The sequence below is a fragment of the Spermophilus citellus genome (assembly GCF_964194105.1).
Source record: "Spermophilus citellus genome assembly, chromosome: 2".
In the NCBI taxonomy this organism is placed as follows: domain Eukaryota; kingdom Metazoa; phylum Chordata; class Mammalia; order Rodentia; family Sciuridae; genus Spermophilus; species Spermophilus citellus.
Window position 1 is genome coordinate 14,433,584 of NC_138183.1, and position 21,831 is coordinate 14,455,414.

Here is a 21,831-nt window from a genome sequence, read left to right on the forward strand (position 1 = left end):
TCCACATTTCTACAAGGTCTGGCTAAACTCAAGAAACTCAACAGTTTTAATATTAAGTTTCCCAGCTTTTCAAAGATTTGTGACCCTACCTTGGCATAATATACATGTGAAATGTAATGTGATTATCAATATTATGCTAGAGTAACCTTTATAAAAATAAAAACTCTCTTGATAACTTATTTTCCCTAGAATGAGATTCCTTTTCTGAGATTCCTTTTCTCCAAACCTTCAAAGATGAAATATAGTCCTAATTAAAAGTGTATTTTGAAATATACCATACACGTAGTAAAGATAATATAATTCATTGGCTTTTAAAGAATTGATACACAGATAGAGGTTTGAATTAAGAATTCTTTGATTTTTGTCAATCATTTTTCCTTTTCTTTTCAATTTGAAAACCAGAAGAGATGTTGTTTTTTTCTAGATCCTATCCTGGGCTTATGAAAAAGATGAAGTTCTAAATTGGATAGATTGTGTAGATTCAAAGTTGTTATCTTTATATGCGTTTTCCTGGTCTTTGTTGAAACAGTGTAGAATCAAAGTTTTTTCTAAAGGGGCTGGTCGGGGGGGTGGGTGGGTACTGGGGATTGAACCCAGAGGCACTGTATCACTGAGCTCCATCCCCAGCCCTTTTACTTTTTATTTTGAGACATGGTCTCACTGAGTTGTTAAGGGCCTCCCTGAACTGCTGAGATTAATTTTGAACTTGTGATCTTTCTGTCTCAATCTCCTCAGTAGGTGGGATTGCAAGTGTGTGCTATTGTGCCTGATTAGAGGCAAATTTTTAATGATGAATATCTAAAGGAAATAAACAATTGTAAGTGAAAAAAGGAATGGGAATCCTGTACATCTTTTATTGTTCATTTTTTTCTCTCTTCTCCCTCATTTTACACAAGAGCAATTACATCCCCAAATTTAAGTTGGCGCCAAAAGGAAAAGAAGAAATATACCATACACATAGTAATTGCCACTCCTTTTATTTAGACAGCATTTTAAATCCTAGAATGTTATACAGCTCCTTATGTAATAATCAGCCGACACATTAATTACCTCCTTCTATCTTAATTGTAACATTTACTTAGTAAAGGATTGAGCCATTGTTGAATCTTCTGGTTGACTTTAAAACCACATTCCAGCTAAAGTAGTTGCTTGTGGCACACCAAGGCATCCCTTCAAGAAAGTTTAAAAATCCAATCTAATAAAACCTTATTGCTTTTTTTAAATATAATTTTTGCTTATTTAAAAATTTATATCTAATAAAGTTTGCTCATTGAATATTCAGTTCTATTGATTTTGATAAATGTAATCAAGATACAAAACAGTTTCCTTCCCCACTCAAAATTCCCCTGTGCATCTCCTTCGTAGTCAGCCTTTCCCTCCTATCTGTAACTACTGGCAAAGCCTTAGTCTATTCTCTGCCCCTATAGTTTTGTCTTTTCTAGAATATCAGGTAAATGGAATCATATAATATAGCTTTTTGAGTTTGGCTTCTTTTATTCTGCATAACATATTTGAGATTTATTCATGCTCTTGCATGCCAGTGGATTATTTATTTTTTTTTATTACTATTTTGTGGCTGTACCATCGTCTATCCAGTCACAAGTTAAAGTAGATTTGGATGCTTTCCAAGTTGTGGTGATTATGAATATCGCTGCTATGAACATTTGTGTTCAAGTTTTTTTGTGAAAATACATTTTCATTTGTCTTGGATAAACACCTAGGAATGGAATTGCTGAGTCATATGGTAAAGGTGTATCATTTAACTTTATAAGAGATGATCAAACTATTTTCAAAAGTTTCTTTATTGTTTTGCACCCACACAAGTGACTTTTTAAAGTTCTAGTTGTTCTGCATCCTTGCCAAGAATTGGTATTGTGAGGTTTTTGTTTGCTTTGTTTAGCCATTCTAACAGATGGCTAATCATTGCCATTTTTTGTTTTTGTTGTTTTGTTTGTTTTTGGTGCTGTGAATTGAGCCCAGGGCCTCCTGCTTACTAAGCACTCACTCTACAACCCAGCTATATCCTGAATACACTCTTTGCATTCTAATGTTTAGTTTGCTGTTTGACTTGCATTCAGTGTATGTTCTTATAATGTTTGTGATGTATAGGTAAAGAGTAGAACTACTTTTATCTGCTTTTGCAGCTGAGGCTATGGTTTGAATTCTCTCTTTTGCACTTAAACTTTGAATAGCCATTATTCATTTCTCAGAATCTTAAATATATGTTCAGTAAATGATAATACTCTTCTGATAAAGATAATAAAATCCATATATTAAAAATAATAATGTTTTATTGGGTACCTATTTTATGTTAGTACTCTTTGCCTCATTTTATTTTCAAACATTGGGCCACAATTAATAGGGGGAAAAGGAGGGGTGAGAAAAGGCAGAGGCATAGGAGGTTATTCTCTGAGAAGATGCAAGCATGGTTGATTCTTTGATATTAAGATATAATGCGGGAAATAATAATTCTTCCAGCATGACAAGTGACCATATTATCTGACTTTTGTTCTTAAACTCCTCATATGTTTCATATCCTGGAATCAACTTGTTTCATGTAACAGTAAACTCAGTATGGTCAATTTCTTCATAACTATAGATGACCTCTAGCTATTGACTTATAAAGTTTTCCGAGTGTTGATACTAAAGTATCAAGTATGCAGGTCCAAATAGAGAAATGAAATCTAGATATATTGAGGCCTTGGAGGAACATCCTTCCCCTCTTTTAAGGAATATTTGGAAAAAATAAAATCTGGTGGTACATTTAAAAACCACCTTTTATATGTTTTTTTCTTTTTCTATTTTCTTTGGTGCTGACAATTGAACCCAGGGCCTTGTGTATGCTAGACAAATAGTATCACTGAGCTATACTCCAGTCCTTATTATTATTTTAATTATAAAAGTGTATTTTAGAATACTTTGCTTATAGTTCATAAAAGTAATGTTTTAGAAATATTTTTCAGATAAGTTTAAATTTATTAATTGAATTTTTAAATGTTTTAAATTTTTAGTTACAAGGGAAGTACTGAATCTTAATGCATTTTGGATATATTTGTTCTAGTTTTTGTTTATTTGATATTGAATAAAATATTATATCAATACAGTATATTTTACATGTCTTCTGAATAAAGGAAGAGTGAAAAGTTTAGGAGAAGCCTAGAACAGTTTTTTTTGGCATTCTTTTTTTCTTTTTAAAATTTTTTTTTAGTTGTAGTTGGACACAATACCTTTATTTTATTTATTTATTTTTATGTGCTGCTGAGGATTGAACCCAGTGTCTTACACGTGCTAGGCAAGCACTGTACCGCTCAGCCACAACCCCAGCCCCTGGTATTCTTCATATATAATAGTATTTGAAATATTGAAAAGTATGAGTAAAATTATTATTAAATGAATATGGGATTGTAAATTGTGTTTTGCAAGGGTATTTACTCAACTTTTAAAGTGGCTATATGGTAGAATTTCAGGATGTACTCATGAACTAGATTCCTCTGTATTAGTTAAAGTTCAATTATTTATCCAATATCTGTTTAAATGCAATACTTGTTTATAATCACTTTTAGCTTAGCAACATACTGTTATCAATTTAACATTTCTTTGTTTTAAGAGGTTTGCATCATGAATTGACTGAAGAAACAAGTTTTTCATACATCTTCACATTTTTCATTTATTGCTTTTATAGTTCCTTTGCGGGGGGGGGGGGGCTACTAAGGATTGAACCCAGAAGAGCTTTACCACTGATCTACATCCTCAGCCCTTTTTATTTATTTTTTTACTTTAAGACAGGGTCTCCCTAAGTTGCTTAGGTAGGGCCTTGCTAAGTTGCTGAAGCTGGACTCAAACTTGTGATCCTCCTGCCTCAGCCTCCTGAGCCACTGGAATTAGAGGAACATGTCACTGTCACTGGCTATAGTTCTTTTTTAACCTATAAAGAGCTAGCTATCACACTATTGTATTACATTGCTTGTGCCTCCAGACATCATAGTTAATTACAACAGAAGCACAGAGAGTGGGGACATATTCACTAGGACATGCTATCACAACTAATATATTTTTTTTTTAAGGAGAGAGAGAATATTTTTTAATATTTTTATTTTTTAGTTTTCGGTGGACACAACATCTTTGTTTGTATGTGGTGCTGAGGATCGAACCCAGGCCACACGCATGCCAGGCGAGCTTGCTACCGCTTGAGCCACATCCCCAGCCCAACTAATATTTTTTTAAAAACTCCCAGCATTAGTGCAAAATAGCTGCAGATAACAGATTCGCTTATCAAGACAGGTGTTTGTGTACAAAGGTTCTTGTGGTTCTTACAAGCAAAATTATTCTCTTGGTTGGTCCTTACTAAGGAGTGTTTGAAAAAGTGCACCATTTGATTTGTATGCAGTGATTTCTTTGGATATTTTTACATCAAAATTATTTCATAAGTTGAAGTTCTCTGGGGAACTATTCTTTCTCTGGGCCTTTATATATATTTTCTTTTCTCTCTTCTCTCTCTCTCTCTCTCTCTCTCTCTCTCTCTCTCTCTCTCTCTCTCTCTCTCTCTTCCTCCTGCTCTCTTTTATTTCCAGTTCTGGGGATCAGACCCAGGGCCTGGCACATACTAGGTAAACACTCTACCACTGAACCACACCCCTAGCCCCTGGACCTTTGAATTTCTCTTTTCAAATGCTTAAAGCAGCTTGGCACCAGATTTTATTCTCTTATTCTTCTTCAGGGTTCAAATCACTGTTTCATTGTTCTTCAGAAACTGCAAACACAAAAAGAAAAAAAAATTGCCAAAGATTATATTCTCTCTGTGAACATTTACATTGCTTTAATTATTTCTGAATAATTATTTCTGAATATACTTTTCCCAAGAAGTATAGGGCATTGGAAGGTAACCTGCTCCTTGGCAAATTTTTATTCCATATTTTTACTTAGGCAACTGAATGAACTTTTTGGCATTTCATTGATACTATTTGTGTTTAGCTTTGGGTGTCCTCTTCATATTGTTTAATTCTCATTAACATTCACACTAATGACCTACCATTAATCATGTCAGAGACTCCTTTGAGTTCTGGTGTCTGAGATTCCTCCTCATTAAAAGTCAGCATTTCCTGTTGTCTTTGCTATAGGTCCTTCCCATTGCTTCTACCATTGAAATTTCCTTTTCTCTTTTTCATATTGCTGGCATTCTACTAAGGGATTGAATGATTTCTGCATTATCTCCTATCTGGTTCCCCACAAATATCCAGAACCATGAAGGATCTGAAATTTTAGTTTTCATTTCACTTAGGTCATTTCATTTGAGGTTAATCAAGGAACTTCAGATTCTGAGCTACAAATGAAAAGATGTACACGCTCTCTGACACTTGGTGTGCTTTGTTCTTGCTTCCTTTTCTTTGCTTATTTTGGGGAAAAGTATTAACATGATAGCACATCTTTGTCTTGATGTCAGCCTCCTTCCCACAACTAGGGTGGTCTCTCTTGCTAAAATATTTGCCATTCACCTTACTATGGGTAGGATGATTAGTACCATGGCATATAATTAATGAATATTTGTTTTTCATCCTCTCTGAAACCACATCCTAAATTCTTCTGTTTTATCACTGTGTTTGTAGGCACACATATTAGTGATGCATGGAACCTAGTATTACAGGCTATCCTTTTATTTTTTACCTGGATGGCTCACAACTTGGATTTCTGTATAACAAGGCACTAATTCCATTTTCTAGACATTGTCCAAAGATGCCATGGTAATAAATCCATTCCTAGGCTCTCAGATCTTGTCTATGGGGTATAACAAAGCTGTGGCCTATGAATCTAACAAATGAATTACATTTATGTTATTTTTTCTAGTATCACTTCCCACTTTTCCCCAGCTGTTATGTTAATTATTTGCAGTACTTCCAAAACCCACTTTTGGGGATGAGTGTTATAGATAGTATTATTAGGCCCTGTTTGTTGATGAGAAAATGAAAGCACACAGAGGTTAACTAATTGGCTTAAGGTTATAAATTTAGTGAGAGAGTATCATGGTAAACCTTAGCTGTCTGCCTCTGTGGTCTGCATACAGAACTGTTTTGCTTTATTGTCTCTTCACATTCTCAGGAGAGTTCCAGGTAGTAGGTGTTAGGAGGGGCAATAGAGTTAGAAGTTATGGTGAACTAAGTTTCAGCTTCTTGAAATAGGAGGAAGGTTTGAATATGTGAAGAACAGAAAACATTTCAAGTGCACAGAATGAGGAAAAGTTAAGAGACGGGACTAACAAGAGTATGTTCAGGAGATAATGAAGAAATTGAATTTACTCAGTAGAAAAAATAGCCAATGAACTTGGTTAGTACTGAAGGTTTATCCATTAAATCTTTACTGAAAAAAATACTGTGTTTTTAATCTCTGAGTTCTTAGATTAATTGCATTCTTTAAAAAATACTGCTAATTATATCTGATTCATTGAGAATACTGATTGAGTATTCAGATGGAAATACTTTTAATATTAAAAGTAGAATAAATTTACTGTCTTTATTATGAAACTTCTTATCTTTTTATTTTTCTTTAGCTAGTTCTTTCTGTACCAGCATAATTTGGTTAGTTTAACCTGTGATGAAATTTGTCCAGTAGGAAGAGTTGGATATATGTAGAATTTCTGACAAATTCCAGAAGAAAAATGTTATTTTAAGCATTCTGTCTATTTTTGGTGAAGCAAAGGTCTTACCATGAAGTTGTTGTTGGCAGCTTTAAAAGCTACTGAACATGCCTTTCTTATATACAAAACCCACCACACACACATGCCTGGAAAGTAAATATAAAGTAAAAGTATGTAACTCTTTCAAAGAAATACCATGCTTATGTAGCTTAGTTAAAATAAGATTTTTTTTTTCTCTTTAGTGCTAGGGCTTGAAACCATGGCCTAGCCATGTGAGACAAGTGCTCTACCACTGAACCACATCACCAGTCCCAAAACAAAGAACATTGTGGTGGCAAGCCGATTCCTTTCCTATACTTGGGGCTAAAGAAATCTGAACTCTGGAATTTTTAATCCACTATCCATGCTTGGGATATGCATAAAATAAACAAATCACCCACTATGTGTATAAATTAAAAGAAGTGTGAAGAGCCTGTTTATTAACTGACACCAACGGTTAGGGACTGAAGATGCATAGAAGGTACAGAGTTGGCCAAGTGGGAATTTCTTCATGGAATCCTTTGTTTTGTCTTGCATGGATATGATATGTGTGATCACACAAAGAATTTTGAAGTTTAATTTCTTTTTTTTTTTTTTTTAGATAAAAAGGAACATCCCTTTTTAACTTTTCTCAAGTGGCTGCATTTGTAGTTATTCAGGAACTTTTAGAAAAACAATAAAAAATAGCATTTAAGGATTGTATTTCTGAAATAAACTTTTATTAGTATGTTACCAGTTTATATACTGTCTTACCTATTCATGAGTATAATTTGTACCATAGATTTCTCTGACTTCTTTTAGTCTAAGTTCATCTCTATTTTGAACTGAAGCTTTGAAACTTATACCTAGAATATATTCTAAGTTTTGTTTTCTCTGCTACATCTTTTTGGAGGTGCTTACAAAATACTATGTTTATTATATGTCAAACTATGTTAAAAATCATTTCCTTTTAATAAAATGACTAGATGTAGTAGAAAAAAATCCTAACCTTCAAATAAGTCTTTGTTTTAGAAGGATAAAACCAAGGGCTTCTAATTATTTTCATCCAAAGAGCTGCTTGAAATATACCTAAAGAAAATATTTGTTTTCTAAATCTTTCAATTTGGGAAAGACACATTATGGTTGTTTTTTACTACTGATCTTGATGAACCTGCAGTCTTTTTATTCTGGACTCATTGTTCATCATTTCCTTACCTTAAATCTTCAATCCTCTATTAGTTTCTTCCTAGGTGGAACATATTAGCTCATGATTACGGCTGTGACACAATCTTATATGACCTTGTATATGTTATTAGACTCAGTCATCAGTACTTTAGGTCTTTTCTGTTATGCAGTGGGATTATTTATTATTTCACATTTCATTTCTAGCATGTGCTCTCAGTGCCATGTAGATAAGCCTGCTTTTAGAGGCTTCCAATTCATAAAAGCTAATAACATAAAGAGTACTGGAAGGGAAATTGAGGATGTTAGCTTTATAATTATGAACCATACATAATTTTATGTTCCCTGTTTACATTTTCCTGATGTAAATTAACAGTATAGAAAGTAAATTAGTACTAGATAAAAATAATTTATCAAGCCTTACACATTTGTCACAAACATTTATTATGAGAAATAAAATAGAGCTCATTTTATTAAGAGGGTATTGTACTTTGTTTGATATGTCTCTTTCCTTTCCTTTTCAGAGTATGTATGTAACTGCTCTAGGGTTGGAAGCCTGGATGTGACTTACTGTAACCTGACAACAGGGCAGTGTGAGTGTCAGAAAGGTTATCAGGGACTTCACTGTGAAGCCTGCAAGGAGGGCTTTTACCTGAATCACACTTCTGGGCTCTGTCTGCCATGTCACTGTAGTCTACATGGGGCCCTCAGCGTCCTCTGCAACAGGTAAGCATAGAGGATGGAGGTAAAGTTCATTTTATTTTAGCAAGGGGAAAAAAGGGTGGATTAATAAAGATTCTTTTAAATAAAGGGAAAGAATGATCATAAATTTATAAAATATTTTATATATTTTTATTCCCTCACTTTGTATGTTACATGTAATATCATAACCCAAAAGCTTCTAATTTACTGATTTAGTTCTTCAAAAACATTGGGGACACCAATTTTATTTTGTGATAGTTTCTCTAAATTTCATGTAAAAAAATTAAGGAAGGAATCTGATTTCTGGAAGGGCTAACTTTTAGATATCTCCAATGAAAATATTTTGTTTTACTTATTAATGTATGATTGGAGTTTAAGGAAACTTGTTCTTTGTTTTTTTCTCCTATCAAAATTCTAGGGTTGAACATCTAAGGTTTCACTTGATTATATCCATTTTTTAAAAAGATAGTGGTAAATAGACTGGTTTCATCCTATTTACCATTACATTTTTGAGGCCAAAACCAGATTAAATAGCCCTGAAAAAGTTTGTGATTTGGAGAGACGTAATCTGGTGAAACCATGCCTTGTTATGTAAAGTTTACCTACTACTACACCAAAATTAATTATTCTTTGGCCTTATATAAGGCACTTAGCTTTATGTGGATCCCAAGTCAAAAAGATGAAAAGAATATTATGTAATAAAAAGAATATAGCTTTAGAATCAGTGTAACCAGGGTATAAATCCAAGACATTGTGTGCTGTGGGCAAGTCATTTCATTTTATTGGATTAGTTTCATCTCAAGATTGTTGTAAATGTTAAATGAGTTGATGTATATAAAATGTTCAGCACACATCACGTAATAAATCCTGGTTTGTTTTAATTTCAAAGAATATTTCTGGTGTACACAAGGGAATGTTTTTAAAGAACTTTCATCTTCTTGGCAAAAAAAAAAGTGGTTTTGTACTTTATCCTTAGCAATAGATATTTTGGACACTTTACAAATTATGTTATTGCACTGTATTGTATCATGTTGTACTTTTATTCACATATAGAAATGTCCTTGATTAGGAAGTTTATAACTTCAAATGCAACAATAATCAATGCTTATGATGCTTGGTATTATAACATAGTTATTTGTCTTAGTCTTCACAGCAATTCCTTATATGTAGGTTTCTAGGTCACAAAGATAGTAATTGGAAAAAAAAAAAATTCTAAATTAGGTCTTCCATTTCCAAGTCTGGTGTCTTTACTACCACACTGTGTAACATTTTTTTAAAATATTTTAAAGTTGTTGATGGACCTTTATTTTATTTATTTGTATGTGGTACTGAGAATCAAACCCAGTGCCTTATGCATGCTAGGCAAGCGCGCTACCACTGAGCCACAACTCCAGTCCCCTGTGTAACATCTTTAATGAGAAAACTGATAATAACTCTGTTCTTTGAGATTGAGAATATAGTAGCTGCTTACTGTTGTTCCCTCTACTTCACCCTCTCCCTTCCTTCCCAAAACCCATGTCCATATAAGTTATATTACAAAGTTTCACATTTCTACTATTTTAAGACAAGGCATTGATAAGTGTGTTTAATATCTCATCAAGTGTCCACAGTATCTTTTAAGATAAGATTCTGCAAACATATTTGCCTCTAATTTTTAGGAAAATAGAAAAGTATTTACTTTAAAGCCAACTGCCTTATTAAAGGAGAAAGAAATAAGGAAAGAGACAAAAGAGAGTTTTAAAAGCTGGAGAAGAGGAAAAAATAGTCGCAATAATATCTATGTAGTGTATATTACTGTCTTCAAGTTCTTTCACAAATTATTTCTGATTTATATTGTCCCTGATGGTTAATGCTATTAGAAGTTCAATGATAAATCACTATCCTGAAAATAGGTAGTGACCATAAAGTATTATAAAAATACATAGGACTGGTAACCTAAAAGTCTTGGGCAGGGATCAACAAACCATAGTCCCTGAACCAAATCTAGTGCACAACCTGTTTTCATAAATAAAGCTTTATTGCAATATAGCCCCACCCATTTGTTTAGCATTGTTTATGGCTCCTTTTGTGCTATAGTGGCAAAGTTTAATAGTTGCAACAGAGACCATATGGCCTGCAAGTCATATGGTCTTTTAAGAAAAAGTTTGGCAACTGTTAGTTTATAGGTGGCTTATCTCCAGTCATGGTGGGTATTGTTAAATGACCAAGTAACTTTAGGCACTTATTTTAAGCATTTATCATTTTACTTTTGAGGTGGAAATCCATGTCCTTTCTCTTGCATACAGTTGTTATGTCTTAAGGATCAAAGAATATTCTGTATGTATAAATATTTATAAGCTACAATTGCTAGACAGATAATAAAAATAATAGGAATAGATAAATAACTAATAATTATTGAGCATGTACTATGTACTAGGGCACTATGCTAACTTATTAATTTAATCTTCACAGAAACTCTCTTGAGGAGATCGCTACTATTTTCCTACTTGGAATATGAAAATTCTGATGTTTGGTAGGGATTGTTAATTTGCCCTATTTTTACACTAATATAGCCATTCAGTCTAATTGAACAAATGTAATATGAAGACTCCATAGAATGACTTCATAGTTAATTTTTTTCCTATTAGAAAGTCTCTTAGTATTTGACTCCCAATGTCTCCAAATTACTTAATGTTAAATGTGTTTGGCTGATGTTTAGGGAAGAAAAATTTGTATTTCTGTCCAAAAGTGAATAAGCCATATACTACATCTTTAACAAAATAATGTGTGGGAGTCTGTATTAAATTCTAGTTATAATTGTTAGAATCAGAATCACATTTAAATGATTTAAAAGGTTTACCAGATATCAACAAAGATGATTTAATGCCTTATAAGCTGTTGATAACCTTAGAAATGTGTTTTGATCCAGAAGTGATGTTTTCAACATTTTGCATCCTAACCTGGGAGTTTGTTACCTTTTTGGGGTGCTTAACTATATTTTAGTACACTTTTTTTTTTTTTTTTTTTTTTTTGGTTTGTTGGTTTGGTACTAAGTTTTGAACCCCAGGGTCTTGCATGTGCTAAGCATGTGCTTTACCACTGAGCTATAACTCTGGCTTTGGTCATTTTGAATTATATATTTTTTTTCATTCAAAATATTGAGAGATAGGTTTTTTGTTAGTATTTCATATAGAACATCTGATTTTCAGTAATGAATGACTAAAGTTAAGAAGGAGGTAGAAAATACCTGTTTTATTACTTACTCTGCATGGGCTATTTTCTATGTGTAACTTCTAGGTTTTGTTATCCTGTAGGTTTCTTTTGACAATGAAGTAACATATGAATTTATATTATCTGCATATGTTGATTTATCAAACCATTTACAGCTTCTTCTAAGTGAAATCTGGAGAGACCTTGCTTCCCCTGCAGTTATTTTCTCTGTTACTACTTACTTCCTGGTCTGGAGTTGAAATAGATATCTTCTTCATACCTCTTGAGTGCTCTCCCTTTCTCCTCCTAGGAAAAAAACAAACAGACCTGTGAAGCTCATGGCAACAGACTATGCTGTTCCAACCAAATCCTTGTTGCTCTCCGGCATCACCCCTTATTTTATACACATGGCTCACTGTTGTCTCTTTGACAATGTTCCTGTCAGAGTTCTAGATGATTGCCTTATCTTTAGATAATCCTCACAATACTTTGGCCTCTTTCTTCACTTCTCTTCCAGTCACTTTTCCTCTTTCCAATCTTTAATTCTTTTACTTTCCCTATTTCTTATTTGTCTTTGGCTACAAGGATAGGTATGTACATTTTAGAGGAAAAAATAAAATTTTTCTATGGTTTAATGCAGAATAATATTTATTTTTGGGGGGACATTCCAGATCTAAACCAAAACAGAAAGTAGTGAGGAATTGAATCAGTATCTTAAAAGAGCAGGACTAGGTCAACCAGACTTGAGTATAAGAAAGAATTGAGGTATTTGTTTTTTATTAATAGGCTAAAAAAGAAACTATTCATTATAAAGGGAAGATTTTTCACTTGTTTGCTTCCATTTTCATAAAACCCTATTATACCATTTAAAATTGAATATTCTATATTTTAGAATAATAATAGCTGAAATTAATTAAATACATATTAGGCAATGTTTTAAGCCCTTTTCAGTGATTTATTCATCTAATCTTCATGGCAACAATATAAGATAGGCACTGTTATTGCTGTTCTCATTTGCACAGGAAAACAACTGGAAGTTAGGTAATTGCCTAATTTACCAGGAGATAACCAGTAAACAAAAGAGGTAACATTGAAACATTTGCAGTATAGATCTAGAATATGTTTTCCTAGCCACTGTGTGGATATAACCTTTCTCAAAATCTCAGGTATTGGGTCAAGAGAGTGATTATTGTAAGAAACTCTGATGCTATGACTTAGACTACTTGTTATTTTGTAGGAATAGCTTCTAATTGTCCTTGGTAATTAGACCTTAACCCTCATGTGATGTAACTCATGCTATGTAAATAGCTCTGCTTGATAAGGGCTAATCCCAGTTTTGGATTAATAGAAATTTAGAACATGAGAGGATCATCCCTTTGATGAACAAATGTCATTTGCAATATGTATTATATTGCCTTCTCTTTGTATTAGGCAACATTTTAGAATAAAAACAATATTACAATTGCTTTTGTCAAGAAACTTATAATCTTTGCAAGACTAAAGGACACAAACAACTAGAATACAATATAAAATAGTTGATAAATATATGCTTAATTTGTAAGTAGAGTTGTTTAGAGTAGGAAAAGAATAGGGGTAATTTGAAAGTATAAGGAAAGGATTTCTAGAGGATCACAAAACTGAGGTCTGCCTTATAAGTTATAAATTAGAAAGAGAGATTAAAAGAATTTATCACATGGAGTAAAACATAAGAATTCAATTGAGGGCTGAGGTTGTAGCTCATTGGTAGAGGGCTTGCCTAGCATGTATGAGGCATTCAGCATCACATAAAAATAAATAAAGGTATTATATCCATCAGAGAGAGAGAGAGAGAGGGAGGGAGGGAGGGAGAGAGAGAGAGAGAGAGAGTTCAATTGAATTTCCCAAGATTATACAATGAGATGAGAATCTTATCTAACACCTACTCAAATTCTCTTCTGTTTTGACTCCCTGTTCTCATTCCAAAAATAAATAAAAGTAAAAAAGCAGACTCAATTCTGTCCTGGTTCTCTCACACATTGAAAAACTATGGAACAAACAACTGACTTTTAAAAAATTAATTTCCCTGTCCTTTATGCCATTATATTTCAGCAGGAGTTGCCCTAGTGAGGGTAGATTTTGGCTGCAGGAGCCAGATGTGGGTTGAGCAATGCCTTTGTAGGCAGACACAAGGTCCTTTATGTACTGACAGATGGCCACCCCCTCATGTCACCATTGGTGTTCCAACCTGTTTAATTGGAAAGAGTTGGTCTATAATATATGAACTTTTCATTTTTCCTTTGGGAACACATTTCTAATGTTTTCCTGTTTTACATTTTGATATAGATTTAACAAATGAATGGATTGTATTTGATGTCAAAACACAGTATTACTAGTCAAACCTTAAATCTCTTCATGTATCTCTTAAAAATACTGTCAGGTCTGACTTTATATGTAGACTATTATATACTGATGAGAGAATTTTTTTTAGTATCTCCAATAGGTTAGTAGACAAGATGTATTATTTTAGATTGTGTTAGTAAGATAATAAAGAAGTTTTAAAATGACCTAATATCCTTTCCATAAAATCTATGGTTGCTGCTATGCAATATATTTTGAATTATTTACTACTTTGCATTTTTGCTGATGAGAATATGCTACAGGATATAAGGCAAATTTTACTTATGAAGTAAACTAATACCAAAATAAATTTCAAATAAATGCCAAAACACCTCCAAGATACACATTCAGTTAGGGCTCTAAAAATCATCTCTTGTGTAATACATGGGCGTAAACAGCTGTTTATGCAAACTCTTATTTAGTACTTTGTAATTCTGGAAGAGTAATGAAAAAATTTGATCGCTAGAAACAAATTCAAAAAATCTTATAAGCTAGTATATTCTTATGTTATTTTATAGAAAAATAGAAGACATAGCTCTTGTTTTAAAATAACATTTTTCTGCACACCAATTGTTACTCCTGTAATTATACCAGTATCAGATTTTTTTTTGTATACTTCAATATTTTTTACCTGAAAATGGAATTTTTTAAAGGTATCCATCTTGGTCAAAAGTACCTCAACTTATCCTTTATCTTGTTATTATGGTTCATTGTTTCCATAAATAAACAAGTGCTTTATATCTTAGAAGGTATATTAAGTATATCACACCAAGGTTCATGTTAAGGTCATGGAAAAACAAATTCTAAAAGTTAAACATTAATAAATGGTCAGAAAGTGGTTTTTCAGAAAAAGGTACTGAGTATGTTGAGATTTTTAAGTGTAAATGATGTATAACTAGTTCAGTTTGGAAAGCTCCAAGTTTTTTTGGTGCACTTTTATCTTAAAACTTCCATTTAATACAGGGCATAATTTGCCTTCCTGGTCTTCTAATTATTAATTAGATATCAACTGTAGTCAAATGAATTAAAAAAACCTTTTTCCTCAGCTACTGATGACTTTTGTGAATGTCACGAGTTGATATTTTTTTTTTTAAGATCTGAACAAAAATTTATGAAACAGAGATATTTCTTTTGATCAAACACGTCACTGTCCTTAAGCCTTATTGTAGATTCCTCTACTTGCTTCACCTTGTTAAGCCACTTTTAGGTCAATTTGGAATTTTTAAAAAATATTTTTTTACTTGTTGATGGATACAATATCTTTACATTTATTTATTTATTTATTTATTTGGTATCAAGAAATTCATTTATTAAACAATTGAATATTTTCTTGACACCAAATACTATACTATGTGCAGGTAATTTCATAAACTTTATGAGAGATAAAATACAAATAAGACAATGGGTTTCGTTCCATAGGAGCTTCTAGTTTAGTTATATATATAACAATGAGAGAATATTGACAGAGTGGAGGATGGTGAGAATGGTGCCATGACAGCAGTGTTTCTGTACATAATTCTTTAGAAATTTTCCATTTCTTGTATTAATATATTGTACAATCTAAGTTTGTATTTCTCAGTTGAATTTAGGGAAATACTCAGCCTAGGGTTCTTTTCAGGTTCATACCCCTCGCTATGCTTACCATTCTTCCTTTGTTGCAGGCTGCAGGAATTAAATTGCTACCACCCACTGTATCCCATGAGATTTTAGTCCCCTATAAGCTGTGCTGCTGAGTGTCCTCATACTCATGTTCTTTCTGGGTTGCTAAAAACAAGTTGAAGGGCCCTTTACTTTTTTTTTTTTTTTCTTTAAAGAGAGAGTGAGAGAGGAGAGAGAGAGAGAGAGAGAGAGAGAGAGAGAGAGAGGGAGGGAGAGAGAATTTTTAATATTTATTTTTTAGTTCTCGGCGGACACAACATCTTTGTTGGTATGTGGTGCTGAGGATCGAACCCGGGCCGCACGCATGCCAGGCGAGCGCGCTACCGCTTGAGCCACATCCCCAGCCCGGCCCTTTACTTTTTAAGAGTTTTTAAAATGGTTAATCTTTATAGGGAGGTCTTTGGGGGGTAGCAGATATGTAGAGATTGAAAGTTTATATAAGTGTCAAACTTTTCCACAAACAAAGCTCAAATACAGACATACCTCCAATTTTTTCTTATTAATTTTTCTGATTCTCTTATACCTCAGTAACATAAAGTGCAATACTGTCCTTTAGAGAGAACTCATTTTTCAATAGTTAATTATTAATTGTTCAATAACTCTATGGGTCAGTCCTGTGATGGTAGTCATAAAAGGGACATGATTCTGATTGGTTTATTTATATTGCTGTTTCTCACTGCAATGTGAATTGTGAGTAGAAGTCTAATCCTGAACAACCTGGTGGATAATGCTTGCTCCCTACTGCAGTGATACTCTTACTGGTCCAGATCCTGGCAGAGTCCGAGTGATTTTTTTTTTTTTTTTTGAGGGAGAATGAAACTATTCCCTTAATGCCAAGTTCTTTCAAGAATACTCTAAATTAGGGCTTCTAAGTTGTAGATCTACATAATCAGCTTCTTCAGTTTATGCATGCAACCATATCCAGTGTGCAAGTTAGTCCCAAAAGGTTGAAGACATTTTGCAGAGTCTTTCCACCAACCAACCCTAAGTCCTCCTCTCTTTTCAAGGGTGAGACACTATTCTTTAACCATTTGAAATACAAAGGGTTTTAACTTTATATTTAAAGTTATAAAGTAATTGACTTGGGAGCATCTGCTTCAGTTATTCTCTACTGCCCAAATGGAAGAGCAATTGTAAACTTCTCTTCTAAAGAAGAAAGAAACCACACTTTTAATCTCTAGTTAAACATCTTCCTAATAGGACATTTCACTACACATAAAAAAGTTTTAAAGTCTTATAATACAGTGTTTTCTGGTCTATAGTTTGACTTCATTCTGAGTCAAAAATACCACAAACTTGCAAATGATACTAACATTATTACAGTAGACTATGTAATCCTTATCTGAAATGCTTGGGACCAGAATTATTTCAGACTTTGTAGCTTTTCAGATTTTAGGATATTTGTATAGTCTTTATCAGTTGAGCATCCCTACTCCAAAAATCCAAAGTCTGAAATGCTTCAAAATCCAAAACATTTTTTTTCAGAGTATTGAACCCACAGGTGTTATACCACTGAGCTGCATCTCCAGCCCTTTTTATTTTATTTTTATTTATTTATTTAGGGGAGAGAGAGAGAGAGAGATATTTTTAATATTTATTTTTCAGTTTTTGGTGGACACAGCATTTTATTTTATTTTTATGTGGTGCTGAGGATCGAACCCAGCGCCCTGCACATGCTAGGTGCCGCAGTCTGGCTGGGCACAAAATCACAAGCCACTCACACCTTGTAGATTCAAACAGCAACTCTTTATTCTCGAACTGTCACCGGCGGCACTCTACGCACAGGTTCTGGGCAAAATCCACGCTCTCCACTGGGCTCTGAATCCCAAATACTCTCTTGAATCCCACGAGAACTCAACGGGAACTCAAGGAGCGGGTGCCTGGAGGCAGCAGTATACGCCCTATTCCCAGCAGGATACACCTTAAACCTGGAACCGCCCTAAACCCGAGGAGTGCCCTAAACCCTGATACGCCCTGGTCCTTGAGCAAGGTCACCTTACATGCAATGTCACTGCAAATGACCTGGGTCATGCCATGCGTCATTCCTACTTGGCAATGGCTCTCATCAGCTAGGTAAGTGCGTTACCTCTTGAGCCACATCCTCAGCCCCCTTTTTATTTTTTTATTTTGAAATAGGATCTCACTAATTTACCCAGGATGGGCTTGAACTTGTAATCCTCCTGCCTCAGCCTCCTGAGCAGCTGGGCTTATAGGCATGCACTGCTGCACCTGGCCAAAATCCAAAGCTTTTTGAGTATAATGTCTGTGTTCAAAAAGTTTCAGATTTCAGATTTTCATATTAGGGATGCTCAACCTGTACCATCATCAACTCTGTAATGACCAACATTAACATTTATTGAATGTTGGCTTTGTACCAGGCTAAGTGCTTTATATGTACTAAATTGTAAGGATAAAATAATAATTAATTGAGGGCTGAGGTTGTGGCTTAGTGGTAGAGCACACTTACCTAACATGTATGAGGCACTGGGTTTGATCCTCAGCACCATATAAAAATAAATAAACAAAATAAAGATATTGTGTCCATCTACAACTAAAAATATTTTAAAAAAATAATAATTAATTTGAAGTGTATTGTTCCAATTTTACAGATGAAGACACTGAAACTTTATTTGCCTCAAAACAGACTATTAGTAAGTTGTAGAAACAGGCTCAAACCACATCTGTCCTCTGCCTTTTGTGTTTGTTAATTGCCTTTAAGTTTACTATCACATAGGTAAATTCCTAGCATTATAAAATTATCATTTGAGGGGCTGGGGCTGTGGCTCAGTGGTAGTGCACTTGCCTGGCATGTGTGAGGCACTGGGTTTTATTCTCAGCATTGCATATAAATAAAAAAAAAAAAAGGTCTCTCAACAGCTAAAAAATTTTTTTAAAAATTATCATTTGAGTGATAACATTAAATGATATACCATCAGTAATAAGTCATGTGGATATTATGTACCCCCTAATATGATGAGATGATAAAGGGTACATTTCTTATGTGATATTCTTCCTCAGAATTCATAACCTCAGTCTAACTGTGACAAGACATCAAATGAACCCAAGTTGAGGGACATTTACAAAACACCTGACCAATTCTTCAAAAGCTGCAAGGTCATAACAGACCAAAAAGACTGAGATTGGAAGAGGCTAAGGAAACATGATGAGTAAGTGTAAGTGATATACTAGATTGGAACCTTGGACAGAAGAAGGACATTAATGGGAAAATATTCTTTTTAAATAGAATGTTACTTGAATTATTATTTGGAGCAACCAAGGAAATATAGATGGTTATATTTATTTACTTTCCTTTTAACACTGGGAATTGAAGTTAGGGCCTGTGAATGCTAGTAGGCAAGCTCTATAACTGAGCTACTTCCCCAGGCCTAGTTTTACTATTTTATTATGAGGGCAAAGTTACTGGTCCTAGTGATAATTCTTAGCCTTAAGTTCAGAAGAGAAATTAGGATAAGGAAAAAAACTTACTTTGTTGGCATGAGGACTTGCCATTATAGATAAATAATTAGAATATGGTTAGGAAATCCAATCAAACCCATAGCCTGATTTAATATCCTTTTTCTCTAAAGTTTAAAAAGAAAAGCTTCTAGAACTTATGTGGAGGAAACATTAGTCTAAATAGAAGAACTCTTGTTCCCACAGAGAAGGCTTTGTCTTCTTGTGTCCCCTGAAAGAGAATTAAATCAGCATGACTTTTGCATCTCATGTATTTTTTTTTCCCATAGGAAGAAATGTGCTTTTTGGAGGGTAGAGAGAAATACAGAACTTTTAACATTTTTTTCCCTCCCTGGATAAAATTTCCACTCAAAATATCTAAATTTTTCAATCCCAGAGAGAGATTTGAACTTGAAATTTTTCTAGATTTCCTGTGAAAAGGGACACATGTGTTTCAGCTTTAATTATTGTGACAAAATATGTAGGATTAGATCAAAATTATGAATTTCATTTTTAAGGTTCTGCATAGATTAATTCTTAACACACATTCTGTGTATTTCACCAATTTGGTTTTTTAAAGTTGAATGAAAATTTATGGGGCTGGGGATGTGGCTCAAGTGGTAGTGCGCTCGCCTGGCATGCGTGTGGCCCGGGTTCGATCCTGAGCACCACATACCAACAAAGATGTTGTGTCCGCCGAGAACTAAAAAATAAATATTAAAAAAAAAATTGTCTCTCTCTCTCTCTCTCTCTCTCTCTCTCTCTCTCTCTCTCTCTCCTCTCTCACTCTCTCTTTAAAAAAAAAAAGAAAATTTAACATATATAAAAGCATAAAATCACATATATTAATAGAGTATCATGTGATTTTTCAGTACATATATACATTGTGTAATGTTTAAGTCAGGTTAAACATATTTATCTCCTTAAACATTTAGCATTTCCTTATGGTAAAAATATTCAAAATCCTTTCTTCTAGCTTTTTGAAATATACAGTACATAATTTTTCTCTATAGTCATCCTACTGTGCAATGGCATACCAGAACTCCTTCCTCTTATCTATAATTTAGTAACCATTGCTCCACCTTTTCCTGTTCCTTCTTCTCTGCTACATTTCCCAATCTCTGGTAACCACCATTTTACTCTCAACTTCTATAAGATCACCTTTTTTTAAATCTTCCACATATGAGTAAGATCATGTAGTACTTTCTTTGCCTGGCTTATTTTACTTAATGTAATGATCTCCAGTTCCATCGATGTTATTTCAAATAACAAAATTTCATTATTTTTAATGACTGAATAGTATTCTTTTGTGTGTATTTCTTCATCAGTTGGTGTGGACAGTTAGGTTGTTTGCACTTCTTGGTTATTGTAAATAGTGTTGCAATAAACATGGGAGTACAGAGGTCTCTTCAATATACTGATTTCATTTCCTTTAGATATATACCCAGCTGGATGCTGAATATATAATCCCAGTGGCTTGGGAGTCTGAGGCAGGAGGATCACAAGTTCAAAGCCATCCTTAACAATGTAGTGAGGCCCTGAGCAACTTAGTTAGATCCTTTCTCAAAATAAAAAATAAAAAGGATAAGTGCCGTTGGGTTCAATCTTTGGTACAAAAAAAAAAAAAAAAAGGATACATACCCAGTAAAGGAATTGCTGGATTATGTGGTGGTTCTATTTTTAATTTTTTGAGGATCCACCATACTGTTTTTCATAATGACTATATTAATTTGTATTCCTACCAACAGTTTGCCTGGATTACCTCCAGTGGATTTTTCAAGCTTCCTGTTGTGTTTATAAATTAAATTGGTTTCCAGGGAATATAAATTACTAGTATCTGTTGGGGTTGGGGTTATGGCTCACCGGAAGAGTGCTCGCCTTGCATGTGCAGGGCCCTGGGTTCGATCCTCAGCACCACATAAAAATAAATAAAAAAGTTATTGTGTGTAACTACAAAAAAATAAAAATATATTAAAAATTACTAGTATCTATAATTAAAACTATTAATTTCCAATTAATAGTATTATTTTGATTCTAACAATAGGTAGATAAGGATGATTATCTACCAAATTACAGATAAATAATAGTAAAAGCAAGATTACATCATTAGCCCAGGCTTCAATGACCATTAACTACCAGAATGAGGAGAGTCAATTCAAAGTCTTCTAACATGATATTCCATATTCTTTTACTAAGTTAAAGTCGCATGGCATTCAGAACTGGGTTAGTATACACCCCAGTGCTGTAGATCAGGGAGGCACAGGAAAAGTATTGATGGTTCATTTTTCTGTGGAGACATTTTATTACATTGGATAGATTTTCAATACCTTCAAGTTTGCTTTATTCTAAAAAGTATATGGGGGGGACATAGATATGTTTTTCATGTTGATGAAAACACAGCTGGGTATAGTGGTGCAGGCCTGTAATCCCAGTGGCTCAGGAGGCGGAGGCAGGAGGATCACGAGTTCAAAGCCAGCCTCAGCAAAAGCGAGGTGCTAAGCAACTCAATGAGACCCTGTCTCTAAATAAAATACAAAATAGGGCTTGGGATGTGGCTCAGTGGTTGAGTGCCTCTGAGTTCAATCCCTAGTACCACTCCCATCCCCTGAAAAAGAAAATAAAAT

General features: G+C 33.8%; 1 protein-coding gene across 1 annotated transcript in view; it reads left to right on the forward strand.

Annotated features, from left to right (window-relative positions):
- The window catches only part of MEGF9 (multiple EGF like domains 9), a 95,135-nt gene that overhangs the window by 40,770 nt on the left and 32,534 nt on the right, over window positions 1-21,831 (forward strand). Inside the window, exon 2 of the mRNA XM_081266221.1 lies at window positions 8,353-8,554. Within this exon, the coding sequence (XP_081122347.1) occupies window positions 8,353-8,554 (202 nt within the window). The remainder of the gene's footprint in view (window positions 1-8,352; window positions 8,555-21,831) is intronic.